The 20,145-nt window shown below is 39.1% G+C and overlaps 1 protein-coding gene across 2 annotated transcripts in view; it reads right to left on the reverse strand.

Annotated features, from left to right (window-relative positions):
* The window catches only part of LOC110498401 (gamma-2-syntrophin), a 98,350-nt gene that overhangs the window by 22,430 nt on the left and 55,775 nt on the right, over positions 1-20,145 (reverse strand). For both annotated transcript variants that reach the window (XM_036955240.2, XM_036955239.2), the window contains 5 exons: positions 15,327-15,456; positions 11,625-11,663; positions 8,824-8,940; positions 8,522-8,593; positions 8,135-8,344 (listed from right to left, as the gene is read on the reverse strand). In XM_036955240.2, the coding sequence (XP_036811135.2) occupies positions 8,135-8,344; positions 8,522-8,593; positions 8,824-8,940; positions 11,625-11,663; positions 15,327-15,456 (568 nt within the window). The remainder of the gene's footprint in view (positions 1-8,134; positions 8,345-8,521; positions 8,594-8,823; positions 8,941-11,624; positions 11,664-15,326; positions 15,457-20,145) is intronic.

Raw genomic sequence — 20,145 nt, forward strand, 5'->3', positions numbered from 1 at the left:
CTGTAGGCAGGGATCAACAAAATGGAGTCGTGGTCAGCTTTTCCGAAAGGGGGGCGGGGCAGGGCCTTATATGCGTCGCGGAAGTTAGAGTAACAATGGTCCAAGGTCTTTCCTCCCCTGGTTGCGCAATCGATATGCTGATAAAATTTGGGGAGTCTTGTTTTCAGATTAGCCTTGTTAAAATCCCCAGCTACAATGAATGCAGCCTCCGGATAAATTGTTTCCAGTTTGCAGAGAGTTAAATAAAGTTCATTCAGAGTCATCGATGTGTCTGCTTGGGGGGGGATATATACGGCTGTGATTATAATCGAAGAGAATTCTCTTGGTAGATAATGCGGTCTACATTTGATTGTGAGGAATTCTAAATCAGGTGAACAGAAGGATTTGAGTTCCTGTATGTTTCTTTCATCGCACCATGTCACGTTAGTCATAAGGCATACGCCCCCGCCCCTCTTTTTACCAGAAAGATGTTTTTTCCTGTCTGCGCGATGCGTGGAGAAACCTGTTGGCTGCACCGCTTCTGATAGCGTCTCTCCAGTAAGCCACGTTTCCGTGAAGCAAAGAACGTTACAGTCTCTGATGTCCCTCTGGAATGCTACCCTTGCTCGGATTTCATCAACCTTGTTGTCAAGAGACTGGACATTGGCAAGAAGAATGCTAGGGAGTGGTGCGCGCTGTGCCCGTCTCCGGAGTCTGACCAGAAGACCGCCTCGTTTCCCTCTCTTTCGGAGTCGTTTTTTTGGGTCGCTGCATAGGATCCACTCCGTTGTCCTGTTTGTAAGGCAGAACACAGGATCCGCGTCGCGAAAAACATATTCTTGGTCGTACTGATGGTGAGTTGATGCTGATCTTATATTCAGTAGTTCTTCTCGACTGTATGTAATGAAACCTAAGATGACCTGGGGTACTAATGTAAGAAATAACACGTAAAAAAACAAAAAACTGCATAGTTTCCTAGGAACGCGAAGCGAGGCGGCCATCTCTGTCGGCGCCGGAAGTGTTGTTGTTGACATGCCTACGTTTGCTAATCTTCCAATTCAAAAAATCATTAAAGTAGTTGGCAATATCAGTTTGTTTTGATGAAAGGAGCCATCTGATTTAATGAATGATGGAGCCAAGTTTGCCTTTTTGCCCAAAGTTTAATTTAAATTGATCCAAAGCTTTTTATTAGCATTGTTTTATGTAAAGTATCTGTTTCATAGTACACTATGTCCTTCACTATGTCCTTCACTATGTCCTTCACTATGTCCTTCACTATGTCCTTCACTATGTCCTTCGTAGTGTACCAGGACGACTATGTCCTTCGTAGTGTACCAGGACGACTGTGTCCTTCGTAGTGTACCAGGACGACTGTGTCCTTCGTAGTGTACCAGGACGACTGTGTCCTTCGTAGTGTACCAGGACAACTGTGTCCTTCGTAGTGTACCAGGACGACTGTGTCCTTTGTAGTGTACCAGGACGACTGTGTCCTTTGTAGTGTACCAGGACGACTATGTCCTTCGTAGTGTACCAGGACAACTATGTCCTTCGTAGTGTACCAGGACAACTATGTCCTTCGTAGTGTACCAGGACAACTATGTCCTTCGTAGTGTACCAGAACGACTATGTCCTTCACTATGTCCTTCGTAGTGTACCAGGACGACTATGTCCTTCGTAGTCTCCACTATGTCATATTCATGTTGTATCCTCCATTTTTGTATTCTACAATAAACAACAAGTCCCAGTCCAATTGAAGTACAGGATACATCAGCACGACATGACCATCTGTTCCTGCTTTCAAGGGTTCAGTCTATGAAAGATTAAGAGAGAATGTTCATTTTATTGGGCTTCATTTTGTTTGATAGGCCATTCCTTATTTCATTCTGCAGTCTATATGTTAAATGGTTTTTTGTTTGTTGGTACAGCCAAGATCTTGCCTATGGAATGAATGTCCTCAGAATTAAGTGGCAACTTAATTGAGCCCTGTGGAATCACGATGCTGAACTATCCATGAACAAACAAGGCACTCTATAGAACATAACGGGATTATACTTGCCTTCAAAAGAGACGTATTTTCTCAACAGCCAATGAGTTTTAAGAACTTGCGCCTGGCCAACCTTTTTTTTGTTGAGCAGAACCAAATTATGGAATTTTGTGGGTTCACACTTTGCCCTTAAAATGTATTTCAGCCCTGCAGTGATTTAAATCTCTTCTGACAGGTTCTTTCCTCTGTATTATTTATACATGTCTGTAGTTAAGGGTTCTGAGCATCATAGCCCTCCAGCTTAACTGTGTTTCAGCCTTTTACTTTGGTTGGCTGCTTTTGAAGAGGAGATTTATACAGAACCCTACCGGCCATTCGATGAGGCCCCGACTTGACATCTAGCATACTGTTGACTCTTGGTTCAAGTGAATGAATAGAGAAGAGCTCAAGAAAAAGGGAGCATAGTTATACTGAAAACATCAAATCTCATTCTGAAGCATATCTGTGAAGGTTTTGACAATTGTCCAATGTGTACAGTGCTAATAAGCCCGTTATTTTGAAGGATCCTGCACTGCTCATGAAGCTGTTATGAAACATACATGTCAGGTGTTATCAGTGCCAGTAGATCCCATTCAAATATAAGGTGTTGTGAACTATATGCATCAGAGAAACTCTATTGATACTTTTGTCAGCTGACAGTACAACACCACTCTAGTCTGCATACAGCTGACAGTATGACACCACTCTAGTCTGCATACAGTACAACACCACTCTAGTCTGCATACAGTACAACACCATTCTAGTCAGCATACAGCTGACAGTACAACACCACTCTAGTCTGCATACAGTACAACACCACTCTAGTCTGTACAGCTGACAGTACAACACCAAAGTTTGCCCAAAGAATAACACCACTCTAGTCTGCATACAGCTGACAGTACAACACCACTCTAGTCTGCATACAGTACAACACCACTCTAGTCTTCATACAGCTGACAGTACAACACCACTCTAGTCTGCATACAGCTGACAGTAGAACACCACTCTAGTCAGCATACAGAATAACACCACTCTAGTCTGTACAGCTGACAGTACAACACCACTCTAGTCTGCATACAGCTGACAGTACAACACCACTTTAGTCTGCATACAGCTGACAGTACAACACCACTCTAGTCTGCATACAGTACAACACCACTATAGTCTGCATACAGCTGACAGTACAACACCACTCTAGTCAGCATACAGTACAACACCACTCTAGTCAGCATACAGTACAACACCACTAGTCTGCATACAGTACAACACCATTCTAGTCTGCATACAGCTAACAGTACAACACCACTCTAGTCTGCATACAGCTGACAGTATAACACCACTCTAGTCTGCATACAGCTGACAGTACAACACCACTCTAGTCTGCATACAGCTGACAGTATAACACCACTCTAGTCTGCATTTAGCTAACAGTACAACACCACTCTAGTCTGCACACAGCTGACAGTATAACACCACTCTAGTCTGCATACAGCTGACAGTACAACACCACTCTAGTCTGCATACAGCTGACAGTACAACACCACTCTAGTCAGCTGACAGTACAACACCACTCTAGTTTGTACAGCTGACAGTACAACACCACTCTAGTCTGCATACAGCTGATAGTATAACACCACTCTAGTCTGCATACAGCTGACAGTACAACACCACTCTAGTCTGCTAAGGGCCTGTTAAGGGTTCTGAGCATCATAGCCCTCCAGCTTAACTGTGTTTCAGCCTTTTACTTTGGTTGGCTGCTTTTGAAGAGGAGATTTATACAGAACCCTACCGGCCATTCGATGAGGCCCCGACTTGACATCTAGCATACTGTTGACTCTTGGTTCAAGTGAATGAATAGAGAAGAGCTCAAGAAAAAGGGAGCATAGTTATACTGAAAACATCAAATCTCATTCTGAAGCATATCTGTGAAGGTTTTGACAATTGTCCAATGTGTACAGTGCTAATAAGCCTGTTATTTTGAAGGATCCTGCACTGCTCATGAAGCTGTTATGAAACATACATGTCAGGTGTTATCAGTGCCAGTAGATCCCATTCGAATATAAGGTGTTGTGAACTATATGTATCAGAGAAACTCTATTGATACTTTTGTCAGCTGACAGTACAACACCACTCTAGTCTGCATACAGCTGACAGTGTGACACCACTCTAGTCTGCATACAGTACAACACCACTCTAGTCTGCATACAGTACAACACCATTCTAGTCAGCATACAGCTGACAGTACAACACCACTCTAGTCTGCATACAGTACAACACCACTCTAGTCTGTACAGCTGACAGTACAACACCACTCTAGTCTGCATACAGTACAACACCACTCTAGTCTGCATACAGTACAACACCACTAGTCTGCATACAGAATAACACCACTCTAGTCTGCATACAGCTGACAGTACAACACCACTCTAGTCTGCATACAGTACAACACCACTCTAGTCTTCATACAGCTGACAGTACAACACCACTCTAGTCTGCATACAGCTGACAGTAGAACACCACTCTAGTCAGCATACAGAATAACACCACTCTAGTCTGTACAGCTGACAGTACAACACCACTCTAGTCTGCATACAGCTGACAGTACAACACCACTTTAGTCTGCATACAGCTGACAGTACAACACCACTCTAGTCTGCATACAGTACAACACCACTATAGTCTGCATACAGCTGACAGTACAACACCACTCTAGTCAGCATACAGTACAACACCACTCTAGTCAGCATACAGTACAACACCACTAGTCTGCATACAGTACAACACCACTCTAGTCTGCATACAGCTAACAGTACAACACCACTCTAGTCTGCATACAGCTGACAGTATAACACCACTCTAGTCTGCATACAGCTGACAGTACAACACCACTCTAGTCTGCATACAGCTGACAGTATAACACCACTCTAGTCTGCATTTAGCTAACAGTACAACACCACTCTAGTCTGCACACAGCTGACAGTATAACACCACTCTAGTCTGCATACAGCTGACAGTACAACACCACTCTAGTCTGCATACAGCTGACAGTACAACACCACTCTAGTCAGCTGACAGTACAACACCACTCTAGTCTGCATACAGCTGACAGTATAACACCACTCTAGTCTGCATTTAGCTAACAGTACAACACCACTCTAGTCTGCACACAGCTGACAGTATAACACCACTCTAGTCTGCATACAGCTGACAGTACAACACCACTCTAGTCTGCATACAGCTGACAGTACAACACCACTCTAGTCAGCTGACAGTACAACACCACTCTAGTTTGTACAGCTGACAGTACAACACCACTCTAGTCTGCATACAGCTGATAGTATAACACCACTCTAGTCTGCATACAGCTGACAGTACAACACCACTCTAGTCTGCATACAGCTGACAGTATAACACCACTCTAGTCTGCATACAGCTAACAGTACAACACCACTCTAGTCTGCATACAGCTGACAGTATAACACCACTCTAGTCTGCATACAGCTGACAGTACAACACCACTCTAGTCTGCATACAGCTGACAGTACAACACCACTCTAGTCAGCTGACAGTACAACACCACTCTAGTCTGTACAGCTGACAGTACAACACCACTCTAGTCAGCATACAGTACAACACCACTCTAGTCAGCATACAGTACAACACCACTCTAGTCAGCATACAGTACAACACCACTCTAGTCTGCATACAGCTGACAGTGTAACACCACTCTAGTCTGCATACAGTACAACACCACTCTAGTCTGCATACAGCTGACAGTATAACACCACTCTAGTCTGCATACAGCTGACAGTATAACACCACTCTAGTCTGCATACAGTACAACACCACTCTAGTCTGCATACAGCTGACAGTAGCAGGCCCACTGTGTTGACAGTAGCAGGCCCACTGTGTTGACAGTAGCAGGCCCACTGTGTTGACAGTAGCAGGCCCACTATGTTGACTGTAGCAGGCCCACTGTGTTGACAGTAGCAGGCCCACTGTGTTGACAGTAGCAGGCCCACTGTGTTGACAGTAGCAGGCCCACTGTGTTAATTAACAGTAGCAGGTATAAGAGAATATACCTTTTGGCTGTGATTATGAGCAGTTCTTCACTTGGGCAGGAGTTCACCGGAGCTGAGCAACGGCACCTCATATGTTCTACTGCTGGAGCTCCTGTCCCTCTTACAGAATATGAGTTCAAAAGTATTGTGGAGCTCCTGATCCCTAAATGTAAACAGTAACAGCAACCAACGTGAATACCGGCAACTATTTCAGTCCACGTTAAAGCGCTGATTATGAGGAGCTTAGTATTTTAATGCAGTCTGACCTTTAGCAAATCTTTCACGTATACAGGTAAAGGTTAAACAAGAGGTTAAATAAAACTCTTATTAAATACCCAAAAGAGCAGTAGCAGTTAAATATGTAATCTATTCACTTCCTGAACATGGTGTGCTGCAATATGCGTTCTCTGCAAGAGCTCATCACCATAATACTGTAGACTTTACCATAACATGGCTCATCACCTCTGAGACTTTACCATAACAGAGCTCATCACCTCTGAGACTTTACCATAACAGAGCTCATCACCATAATGCTGTAGACTTTACCATAACAGAGCTCATCACCATAATGCTGTAGACTTTACCATAACAGAGCTCATCACCATAATGCTGTAGACTTTACCATAACAGAGCTCATCACCATAATGCTGTAGACTTTACCATAACAGAGCTCATCACCATAATACTGTAGACTTTACCATAACAGAGCTCATCACCATAATGCTGTAGATTTTACCATAACAGAGCTCATCACCATAATGCTGTAGACTTTACCATAACAGAGCTCATCACCATAATACTGTAGACTTTACCATAACATAGCTCATCACCATAATGCTGTAGACTTTACCATAACAGAGCTCATCACCATAATACTGTAGACTTTACCATAACAGAGCTCATCCCCTCTGAGACTTTACCATAACAGAGCTCATCACCATAATATTGCAGACTTTACCATAACAGAGCTCATCACCTCTGAGACTTTACCATAACAGAGCTCATCACCATAATGCTGTAGACTTTACCATAACAGAGCTCATCACCATAATACTGTAGACTTTACCATAACAGAGCTCATCACCATAATGCTGTAGACTTTACCATAACAGAGCTCATCACCATAATGCTGTAGACTTTACCATAACAGAGCTCATCACCATAATGCTGTAGACTTTACCATAACAGAGCTCATCACCATAATACTGTAGACTTTACCATAACAGAGCTCATCACCATAATACTGTAGACTTTACCATAACAGAGCTCATCACCATAATGCTGTAGACTTTACCATAACAGAGCTCATCACCATAATGCTGTAGACTTTATCATAACAGAGCTCATCACCATAATGCTGTAGACTTTACCATAACAGAGCCTTTATACTTCGTATTTAGAAACAGAAAAAAAACATATATTTTTTCCCATTTTGTTTTATTTGATTGAAAACAAAGCATAGACTCCCCTCCTCTCAATGAAGGATTTATTTATTTGTTGTTCTGCCCCAATGCGATCGCAAAGTAGTCAAGACTGTCGATAAACGGTTTGGCTCCTGAGACCGCTTGGAAATAAATCTTAATCACCAAAGCTTTATTAAAAGTTAAAGTTTGAGAGGAGGAAAACAAGTGAGCCGACATTCCCTTTTTAATCTATGTATTGTAGGCAGGCCCACATTATTTTAGACCTGAGCGTCCCGTTTTGGACTAACATTGGAATTGGAGTTAATTCCAAAGCGATACATAAATGACTGTAAATACACAACCTGAAGTGGTGCTTAGACATACCATTATGTTAGGCTTGTTAAAATAGAGCCCTATGTACTATTCTAGAATAATCCACTAAATGGAACACATTATCAAAATGAATGCACGTCTGGAAGTAATGTGTTGGCATCGTATTTGCTGCAGTTAAAATTGTGATAATGCAATGACGGCTCGTCTTGTGTGTAAAATGTGTAAAATGTCAGTCATACAGTCTCTCAGCACCACTTATAACAACCCCCAAAACCTTTGACTCCAGGGAGAATCACATCATGACCAAACAAACCTAATTTGCTGTTCCAACTTACCCCTACTCTCTGCACCTCCATGAAGACGGCTCTTTGGAAGGACTTCTCCCACACGGCGAGGTCAGAGGTCATCTCCACACTGAAGGTGTGACTCTGGCCGTGGCCGACCAGGATACTGAAACAGAAAGGCTCTCCGTCCTGCAGATCCTCATCCTGCTGGAGACCAAGGTAGAACTTGGCCTGGATCCAACAGTCCTCCGTCACACATAGCTGCAACACATCCAAACATGACGCGTCATCCAGTTTTATTCACTGGAAGCTAAACTCCCAACTTGACTATGTGTAGATCTACACATAGACATGGTTCAAGTGATGTGCACATAATTTTCAATATTCCGGTAACATTTCGTGCTGGTATCTTATTCTGCATGTGAACGTTGAACATACCTTGTGAACCTTTAACAGAACCTCATAGAGGGTATACATAGTTTCAGCTTGTCCCCAGTCTGTTCCACTAACCTAAGGTGGTGGGTGGGGGGGGGGGGGGGGGGGACAAAAGTGTGTGCATTTTTTGTTTTTATAAATGTAATCATACAGTATCTTATAGGCATTGTGTTACGATACGCCGAACCATAATAAACCAACATACAGTGGTTGATAAACAGCATTTGGAATCTCTGCATTAACTTATTAACCCAAATAACTCGGGAAGACAATGAATGACGAGGAAATCAATGGGAGGTTCATACAGGAGGAGTCCTGAAGATGTAGAGCGAAGGGCCTCTCAACGCCAGGAACTTGAAGGTACTTGATGGACCAGCATCATTAGCTTGAGGGTTTTCACACACCCAAGCCATGTGGACAATCTGCAGAAACATGGTAATCCAATCTCTTGCAATTTTTTGGTTATTTGTAATGAAAATACATACTATGAGTGGATACGTCTTAGTTAAAGATAGTTAAAGATGTAGATAGTTATAGTTGTAGATAGTTATAGATGTAGATAGTTATACACATAGATAGTTATAGATGTAGATAGTTATAGATGTAGATAGTTATAGATGTAGATAGTTATAGATGTAGATAGATATACACATAGATAGTTATAGATGTAGATAGTTAGATGTAGATAGTAATAGATGTACATAGTTATAGATGTACATAGTTATAGATGTAGATAGTTATAGATGTAGATAGTTGTAGATAGTTATAGATGTAGATAGTTATAGATGTAGATAGTTGTAGATAGTTATAGTTGTAGATAGTTATAGATGTAGATAGTTATAGATGATTATAGATGTAGATAGATATAGATGTAGATAGATGTACACGTAGATAGTTATACATGTAGATAGTTATAAATGTAGATAGTTATAGATGTAGATAGTTATAGATGTAGATAGTTTTACATGTAGATAGATATACATGTAGATAGATATACACGTAGATAGTTATAGATGTAGATAGTTATAGATGTAGATAGTTATAGATGTAGATAGATATACATGTAGATAGATATAAATATAGAGAGTTGTAGATGTAGATATTTGTAGATGTAGATAGTTTTAGTTATAGATAGTTATACATGTAGATAGCTGTAGTTATACATAGTTATAGATGTAGATAGTTATAGATGTAGATAGTTATTTATAAATGTAGATAGTTTTAAATGTAGATAGTTATAGATGTAGATAGTTTTACATGTAGATAGATATACATGTAGATAGATATAAATATAGAGAGTTGTAGATGTAGATATTTGTAGATGTAGATAGTTTTAGTTATAGATAGTTATACATGTAGATAGCTGTAGTTATACATAGTTATAGATGTAGATAGCTGTAGATAGTTATAGTTATACATAGTTATAGATGTAGATAGCTGTAGATAGTTATAGTTATACATAGTTATAGATGTAGATAGCTGTAGTTGTAGATAGTTATATATGTAGATAGTTATACATGTACATAAATAACAATGTAGATAGTTATAGATGTAGATATAGATAGTTAAATGTAGATAGTTATAGATGTAGATATAGATAGTTAAATGTAGATAGTTATAGATGTAGATAGTTAAATGTAGATGGTTATAGGTGTAGATAGTTGCAGTTATAGATAGTTATAGATGTAAATAGTTGTAGATAGTTGTAGATGTAGATAGTTGTAGATGTAGATAGTTATACATGTATATAGATAATAATGTATATAGTTATAGTTAATAATAGTTATTTATAAATGTAGATAGTTATAGATGTAGATAGTTTTAAATGTAGATAGTTTTAAATGTAGATAGTTTTAAATGTAGATAGTTATAGATAGTTATAGAGGTAGAAAGTTGTAGATGGTTATAGATGTAGATAGTTATAGATGTAGATAGTTATAGATGTAGATAGTTGTAGATGTAGATGTAGATAGCTGTATATATATGTAGATAGTTATAGATGGTTATATATGTAGATAGTTGTAGTTATAGATAGTTATAGATAACTATCTACATGTATAATTATAACTACAACTATCTACATCTATAACTACCTACATCTATCTATCTATAACTATCTACATGTATATCTATCTACATGTATAACTATCTACATGTATAACTATACATGTAGATAGATGTAGATAGTTATAGATGTAGATAGTTATAGATGTAGATAGTTATAGATGTAGATAGTTATAGATGTAGATAGTTATAGATGTAGATAGTTATAGATGTAGATAGTTATAGATGTAGATAGTTATAGATGTAGATAGTTATAGATAGTTATACATGTACATAGTTGTAGTTATAGATAGGTGTAGTTATAGGTAGATGTAGATAGTTATAGATGTAGATATAGATAGTTATAGATGTAGATAGTTATAGGTATAGATAGTTATAGGTATAGATAGTTATAGATGTAGATATAGATAGTTATAGATGTAGATAGTTATAGGTATAGATAGTTATAGGTATAGATAGTTATAGATGTAGATATAGATAGTTATAGATGTAGATAGTTATAGGTATAGATAGGTATAGGTATAGATAGTTATAGATGTAGATAGTTATAGATGTAGATAGTTATAGATGTAGATAGTTATAGGTATAGATAGTTATAGATGTAGATAGTTATAGATGTAGATAGTTATAGATGTAGATAGTTATAGATGTAGATATAGATAGTTATAGATGTAGATAGTTATAGGTATAGATAGTTATAGGTATAGATAGTTATAGATGTAGATAGTTATAGATGTAGATAGTTATAGATGTAGATAGTTGTCGTTATAGATAGTTATACATGTACATAGTTGTAGTTATAGATAGGTGTAGTTATAATGTAGATGTAGATAGTTATAGATGTAGATAGTTATAGATGTAGATATAGATAGTTATAGATGTAGATAGTTATAGGTATAGATAGTTATAGGTATAGATAGTTATAGATGTAGATAGTTATAGGTATAGATAGTTATAGGTATAGATAGTTATAGATGTAGATGGCTATAGATGTAAATAGTTAAAGTTGAAGATAGTCGTAGCGCCTTGCGTGAGAACATACCTGATCATCCGGAGAGCAATATCTGTTAATCATTTTCATCTGTAAGAGGTGGAAACAATAAAGAAATGCATGTAATACATTATAAACCAGCTGCAATACATTACTGTCACATTATCAAACCAGCTGCAATACATTACTGTCACATGGTCAAACCAGCTGCAATACATTACTGTCACATGGTCAAACCAGCTGCAATACATTACTGTCACATGGTCAAACCAGCTGCAATACATTACTGTCACATGGTCAAACCAGCTGCAATACATTACTGTCACATGGTCAAACCAGCTGCAATACATTACTGTCACATGGTCAAACCAGCTGCAATACATTACTGTCACATGGTCAAACCAGCTGTAATACATTACTGTCACATGGTCAAACCAGCTGCAATACATTACTGTCACATGGTCAAACCAGCTGCAATACATTACTGTCACATGGTCAAACCAGCTGCAATACATTACTGTCACATGGTCAAACCAGCTGCAATACATTACTGTCACATGGTCAAACCAGCTGCAATACATTACTGTCACATGGTCAAACCAGCTGCAATACATTACTGTCACATGGTCAAACCCGATCTAATACATTACTGTCACATGGTCAAACCAGCTGCAATACATTACTGTCACATGGTCAAACCAGCTGTAATACATTACTGTCACATGGTCAAACCAGCTGCAATACATTACTGTCACATGGTCAAACCAGCTGCAATACATTACTGTCACATGGTCAAACCAGCTGCAATACATTACTGTCACATGGTCAAACCAGCTGTAATACATTACTGTCACATGGTCAAACCAGCTGCAATACATTACTGTCACATGGTCAAACCAGCTGCAATACATTACTGTCACATGGTCAAACCAGCTGCAATACATTACTGTCACATGGTCAAACCAGCTGCAATACATTACTGTCACATGGTCAAACCAGCTGCAATACATTACTGTCACATGGTCAAACCCGATCTAATACATTACTGTCACATGGTCAAACCAGCTGTAATACATTACTGTCACATGGTCAAACCAGCTGTAATACATTACTGTCACATGGTCAAACCAGCTGCAATACATTACTGTCACATGGTCAAACCCAATCTAATACATTACTGTCACATTATCAAACCCGATCTAATACATTACTGTCACATTATCAAACCCGATCTAATACATTACTGTCACATGGTCAAACCCGATCTAATACATTACTGTCACATGGTCAAACCCGATCTAATACATTACTGTCACATGGTCAAACCAGCTGTAATACATTACTGTCACATGGTCAAACCAGCTGTAATACATTACTGTCACATGGTCAAACCAGCTGTAATGTAATTACTGTCCCATGGTCAAATCAACAACTAAAATCCTATTAAGCAAGCTGAAAGTCAGCTGCTATATCATATGAAGTCTCAATTGATGAACATGTCAGGGCCCAGAGGATGTCACAGTCTATTTATAGGTTGTTGGTCACCACAATAAAAGCCAAAAGAGTTCTGCTCCCCAAGCTCCTCTCACAATCACATCCTGATTGGACGTTTAGCAATCAGACTCCTTATCCATAATTAGGTGACGCACGGCTGAATTAAAAAAAAAAAAAAAAAAACAGCTGTGTGGTTGTGCAGCTCAGAGCAGCATGGATGGATCTTTAGAGAGGCAGGCAGATAGATCATCAGTGTGCTAATCAAAAGGGGATCATGAAAATGAGATAGCTAAACACTGTGCAAGCATGTGAGTATTAATGATGGATTACTACAAGGCATTAATTCATTATGCCCATGGACACCTCTTTCTATAAGAGAGGGAGAGGAGCGTTATGATAGTAATGATATTCTAATAGGAATATGGGGGATTTAAATATTCTAATACCACTCGGCTCTCGGCACAAATCTTCTGTTGAGTAACTTGTGTGCATCTCAGGGTAGTGTTTGGCCCTCGGGAAATTGCACAACAACAGCTCCCAGCGTGGCAGACACCCGCACCTCTACCTGCACCTCTACCTGCACCTCTACCTGCACCTCTACCTGCACCTCTACCTGCCTTCAGAATGTCTTCACACCGCCTTGACTTTTTCCACATTTTGTTTTGCATCAGCCTGAATTTCAAATGGATTACATTGAGATGTTGTGTCACTGGTCTTCACACAATACCACATAATGTTATTAAAGTGGAATTATGTATTTTTTTTTGTTTTTACAAATTAATAAAAAAAAAATGAAAAGTTGAAATGTCTTGAGTCAATAAGTATTCAACACTTTTGTTATGGCTAGCCTAAATAGGTTTCTTATGGCTAGCCTAAATAGGTTTGTTATGGCTAGCCTAAATAGGTTTGTTATGGCTAGCCTAAATAGGTTTGTTATGGCTAGCCTAAATAGGTTTGTTATAAAAATTTGCTTAACAAGTCACATAATAAGTTGCATGGACATGATTTCTGAATGGCTCATCTCTGTACCCCACACATACAATTATCTGTAAGATCCCTCAGTCGAACAGTGCATTTCAAACAAAGATTCAACCACAAAGACTAGAGAGGTTTTCCAATGCCTCGCAACGAAGGGCACCTATTGGTTGAATGGTAAAATATTTTAAAAAGCAGACACTGAATAAGCATTTGAGCATGGTGAAGTTATTAATTACACTTTGGATGGTGTATCAATAGACCCAGTCACTACAAAGACACAGGCGTCCTTCCTGACTCAGTGCCGGAGAGGAAGGAAACAGCTCAGGGATTTCACCATGAGGCCAATGGTGACTTTTAAACAGCTAAGAGTTTAATGGCTGTGATCGGAGAAAACTGAGGATGTATCAACAACATTGTAGTTACTCCACAATACTAACCTAATTGACAAAGTGAAAAGATGGAAGCCTGTACAGAATATTCTAAAACATGCATCCTGTTTGCAACAAGGCACTAAAATAATACTGCTTTTTGTCCTGAATACAAAGTGCTAAGGTTCAGTCTGCTTTCCAACCGACACTGGGAGATGAATTCACCTTTCAGCAGGACAATAACCTAAAACACAAGGTCAAATATACACTGGAGTTGTTTACCAAGAAGACATTGAATGTTCCTGAGTGGCCTAGTTACAGTTTCGACATAAATTGGCTTGAAAATGGATGGAAAGACTTGAAAATGGCTGTCTAGCAATGACATAATCATGTGCAAATATTGTACAATCCAGGTGTGCAAAGCTCTTAAGAGAATTACCCAGAAACACTCACAACTGTATTCGCTGCCAAAGGTGATTCTAACATGTATTGACTCATGGGAGTGAATACTGATGTAAATTAGATATCTCTGCATTTCCTTTTCAATACTACATTTCTAAAAACATGTTTTCACCTTGTCATTATGGGATACTGTGTGTAGTTGATTGGTGAGAGAAAAAAATGATATTTAATCAATTTTCAATTCAGGCTGTAACACAACAAGATGTGGAATAAGTCAAGGGTCTGAATACTTTCTGAAGGCACTCTGTCTGTCTGTCTGTCTGTCTGTCTGTCTGTCTGTCTGTCTGTCTGTCTGTCTGTCAGCGCTGTTGGGTTAAAAGCGTATCGTCACATTTCGGTAGGATTTTGTGTGCAATTGACCAATAAAGTAATCTTAACCTCTTAATCATATCAATTCAATCTGTGTTTAAAAATAAAAAAAAAGATGTACCTGTTAATACTGTAGACTTACATTCTCCAGTGTCAAATCACTGATATTGGTTGCTATTGCTTGCAGCCAGTCAATGCTTTCTGCTGCAGTGCAAAATTGTAGAATATTGGTGCTCGTTCCATCTAAGGCGCAGACTTCAAAGCTGTTCGACCTGGAGGGGGGGTATGAACGCTCAGGTTATAGAAGTACAGTAGGTTGAAAGCACTTCTTGAACTACTGTGGTCAGAGGGGGAAAAGCTATTAACCAAGCTGTTCTTTCACTGAAGTTAGGTCGGGCAGTGTTCCGGCGCAAATGAACATCACAGTTCCACTGCATTCACTAACCATAGTGCCTCTTGAACAGATTTCACATTCGGTAGTGTTAGTCTTTATTTTTGACTGATCTTTACAGCGTTCTCCACACATTCTGTAGTGTTAGTCTTTATTTTTGACTGATCATTACAGCGTTCTCCACACATTCTGTAGTGTTAGTCTTTATTTTTGACTGATCTTTACAGCGTTCTCCACACATTCTGTAGTGTTAGTCTTTATTTTGACTGATCTTTACAGCGTTCTCCACACATTCTGTAGTGTTAGTCTTTATTTTGACTGATCTTTACAGCGCTCTCCACACATTCTGTAGTGTTAGTCTTTATTTTGACTGATCTTTACAGCGTTCTCCACACATTCTGTAGTGTTAGTCTTTATTTTGACTGATCTTTACAGCGTTCTCCACACATTCTGTAGTGTTAGTCTTTATTTTGACTGATCTTTACAGCGTTCTCCACACATTCTGTAGTGTTAGTCTTTATTTTGACTGATCTTTACAGCATTCTCCACACATTCTGTAGTGTTAGTCTTTATTTTGACTGATCTTTACAGCGCTCTCCACACATTCTGTAGTGTTAGTCTTTATTTTTGACTGATCTTTACAGCGTTCTCCACTCATTCTGTAGTGTTAGTCTTTATTTTTGACTGATCTTTACAGCGTTCTCCACACATTATGAAGTGTTAGTCTTTATTTTGACTGATCTTTACAGCGTTCTCCACACATTCTGTAGTGTTAGTCTTTATTTTTGACTGATCTTTACAGCGTTCTCCACACATTCTGTAGTGTTAGTCTTTATTTTGACTGATCTTTACAGCGTTCTCCACTCATTCTGTAGTGTTAGTCTTTATTTTTGACTGATCTTTACAGCGTTCTCCACACATTCTGTAGTGTTAGTCTTTATTTTTGACTGATCTTTACAGCGTTCTCCACACATTCTGTAGTGTTAGTCTTTATTTTGACTGATCTTTACAGCGTTCTCCACACATTCTGTAGTGTTAGTCTTTATTTTGACTGATCTTTACAGCGTTCTCCACACATTCTGTAGTGTTAGTCTTTATTTTGACTGATCTTTACAGCGTTCTCCACACATTCTGTAGTGTTAGTCTTTATTTTGACTGATCTTTACAGCATTCTCCACACATTCTGTAGTGTTAGTCTTTATTTTGACTGATCTTTACAGCGCTCTCCACACATTCTGTAGTGTTAGTCTTTATTTTTGACTGATCTTTACAGCGTTCTCCACACATTCTGTAGTGTTAGTCTTTATTTTTGACTGATCATTACAGCGTTCTCCACACATTATGAAGCATTAGCCCTTATTTTGACTGATATTTCCAACGCACTCCACATTTTTTGTAGAGAACGAAGAGTATAGAGAAAGAAAAAAAAATAGTTACTTTGAAATATAATTCTCAGGTATTTGATCGCACATCGTGTCCAGGTGTCTCTATTGAGGCTTTAATCAAATGCAAGTGATATGTTTTATTTATTTTTACTGTAGTTGAAGGAAACAGGGGAAACATATGGTGCTGGAAAAAGGTAATAAACTTGTTAAGAAACAAGTAGGAGAAAATGCCCTTTGAAAGATTTTCATGAGATTGTTGCACTTCCTAGAGAGCTCTTCTGTGTTTACACCTATTCAGCATAGTTCACACCCTCTTAAGCCTCATCCCCACCCGCCCACACATGTAAACACGTGAGTCAGCATGGCAATGTCCTCCAGAGAGTATTCTCTCTACTAAGACACAGCTAAATTCAGAGCAGCAATGTTTTTGACAGCTCTAGTAACACTTTTGCAGTTGTCCAAAGCTATATCTTTCCAAAAATCTGTGGTAGCAAATATTATCGATATACTGACAAGGAAAGCCCCCCATTCTTTTATAAACAGAATCCTGTGACATGACAGGCCAATCAGGACTCATCTCACGGCATGTCCAACCTCCCAATTATCTCAGCCAATCATGACTAGCCAAGGAAGGATCCTTTCTTTCTCCCTGTATACTGTAGCTCAGTGCTTTCTCCTTGGCTAAACTAGGCTCATAAATTCAACATTTTTATTAATATTTATAGATCACATACCAGTTTGTAATTAAGACGCATTAAAGTTTAAGAAGGCATTTCTGAAGAATGTATATATTTACGGCCCAGCAGTGAAGTACGGACCTGGCGTCAAATGCCTCATATCCTGTAACCGGTCACATATGTAATTGCTACAGGACATCCAAATTACTTCAGGAGCAAGTTTTAAAAAAACAACAGAACACCAAGACAATTACAAATGAAGGTTACATTATCTTTTGTTGCATGTCACAGATAAGGACACTGCCACTGTAAAATGGCGTACAGATGTACAGAATACCTTTCATCACGTATATTTAATGTGATGCTTTTTGACATGTCATTTTTTTGTGCATTTGAAATATGCTCAAGATAAATTAAACTTAGAGACAGCTGTCCAAAATATTCAACAGAAATAGCATTGAACATGACAACGGCGCCAAATCAGTTTTTCTCTGATGGTGAGGCAATCGCATTTATCACTTAGATCTTATAAAAGTGTCAAATGTTAAGCAAATTGTCCAAAGGCTGGGATGAAGTGTTGGACACCAAGCAGTGCTCATGTTCTGTATGGGAATGTTGAGAAACATGAGGAGAATGTTCTGTCGGGGAATGTTGAGAAACATGAGGAGAATGTTCTGTAGGAGAATGTTGAGAAACATGAGGGGAATGTTCTGTATGGGAATGTTGAGAAACATGAGGAGAATGTTCTGTAGGGGAATGTTGAGAAACATGAGGAGAATGTTCTGTAGGAGAATGTTGAGAAACATGAGGGGAATGTTCTGTATGGGAATGTTGAGAAACATGAGGGGAATGTTCTGTAGGGGAATGTTGAGAAACATGAGGAGAATGTTCTGTATGGGAATGTTGAGAAACATGAGGGGAATGTTGAGAAACATGAGGAGAATGTTCTGTCGGGGAATGTTGAGAAACATGAGGGGAATGTTCTGTATGAGAATGTTGAGAAACATGAGGGGAATGTTCTGTATGGGAATGTTGAGAAACATGAGGGAAATGTTCTGTAGGAGAATATTGAGAAACATGAGGGGAAAGTTCTGTAGGAGAATGTTGAGAAACGAGGGGAATGTTATGTAGGAGAATGTTGAGAAACATGAGAATGTTCTGTAGGAGAATGTTGAGAAACATGAGGGGAATGTTCTGTAGGGGAATGTTGAGAAACATGAGGGGAATGTTCTGTAGGGGAATGTTGAGAAACATGAGGGGAATGTTCTGTAGGAGAATGTTGCGAAACAAGAGGGGACTGTTCTGTAGGAGAATGTTGAGAAACACGAGAATGTTCTGAAGGAGAATGTTGAGAAACACGAGGATAATTTTCTGTAGGAGAATGTTGAGAAACATGAGGGGAATGTTCTGAAGGGGAATGTTGAGAAACATGAGGAGAATGTTCTGTAGGGGAATGTTGAGAAACATGAGGAGAATGTTCTGTGGGGGAATGTTGAGAAACATGAGGAGAATGTTGATAAACATGAGGAGAATGTTGAGAAACATGAGGAGAATGTTCTGTAGGAGAATGTTCTGAAGGAGAATGTTGAGAAACATGAGGAGAATGTTCTGTAGGAGAATGTTGAGAAACATGAGAATGTTCTGAAGGAGAATGTTGAGAAACATGAGGAGAATGAAGAGCATGATGAATGCACTGCAATCAACGTTTGAAATAACCAGAGCTTGTACCCACTCTCCCTGCCACTCAGACAAATCCGGGTTACAATGTTACAAATTAGAAAGGGCTGGCTCTTAGTAAATCTTTTTGGGAACCTTGATTCTTCGGTTGAAATGGCCCATAAAACTCTACAATGCATATGTCAATGGGCTTGTTATAATTCTTTGTTCCACTGAGTGGTGGTGACCCATTGGTGAGTCAGATGCAATTCTGAGGGATTCTCAATTGTAAAGTTAAGTATAAATCTTCTCGATGTGTAGGGCAGGGTGCACAGATAAATTCCCCTGTATAAATTCCCACTGGAAACAAGTAGTGAGAATATATATCAAGAGAGTGATTATGATATACCACATAGCCCTTTCGAGATAACATTATTTCAAGGAATGCAAGCTCAGTGATGGATACAGTATAGCTATACCCTGCCTGCTTGACCCGTTTCTGAGATTGCCTGAAGAGTGGAATGTTCTGCCTCAACTATCAGCACATTGCAGCGCGGTCCCTCTAAAACCCAGACTGTCTCTGTGAGTGACAGAGCACAATAACAATTATTTTAGTCCACAGTGTTCCATTCTTGTTGAGAATTGAGGAGTACACTGAGGAAAAATAACAGCAAGGGGGGGGGGGGGGGGGGATGAAATAAGAGCTCAGTAATGAATAGGTTCATCCAAAAGGTGGTCACCCAGGAGAAAAATTGTCTGGAATACACTGTCAGCTCCAAGAAGTACTGCAGGAGTCTATCTGTTAAAGATAACCACATATCCCGAAGTGGAACAAATAGGGCTCTTGGTTGA

This window comes from Oncorhynchus mykiss, chromosome 19 (assembly GCF_057628025.1).
Source record: "Oncorhynchus mykiss isolate SJ-2025 chromosome 19, ASM5762802v1, whole genome shotgun sequence".
NCBI lineage: Eukaryota > Metazoa > Chordata > Actinopteri > Salmoniformes > Salmonidae > Oncorhynchus > Oncorhynchus mykiss.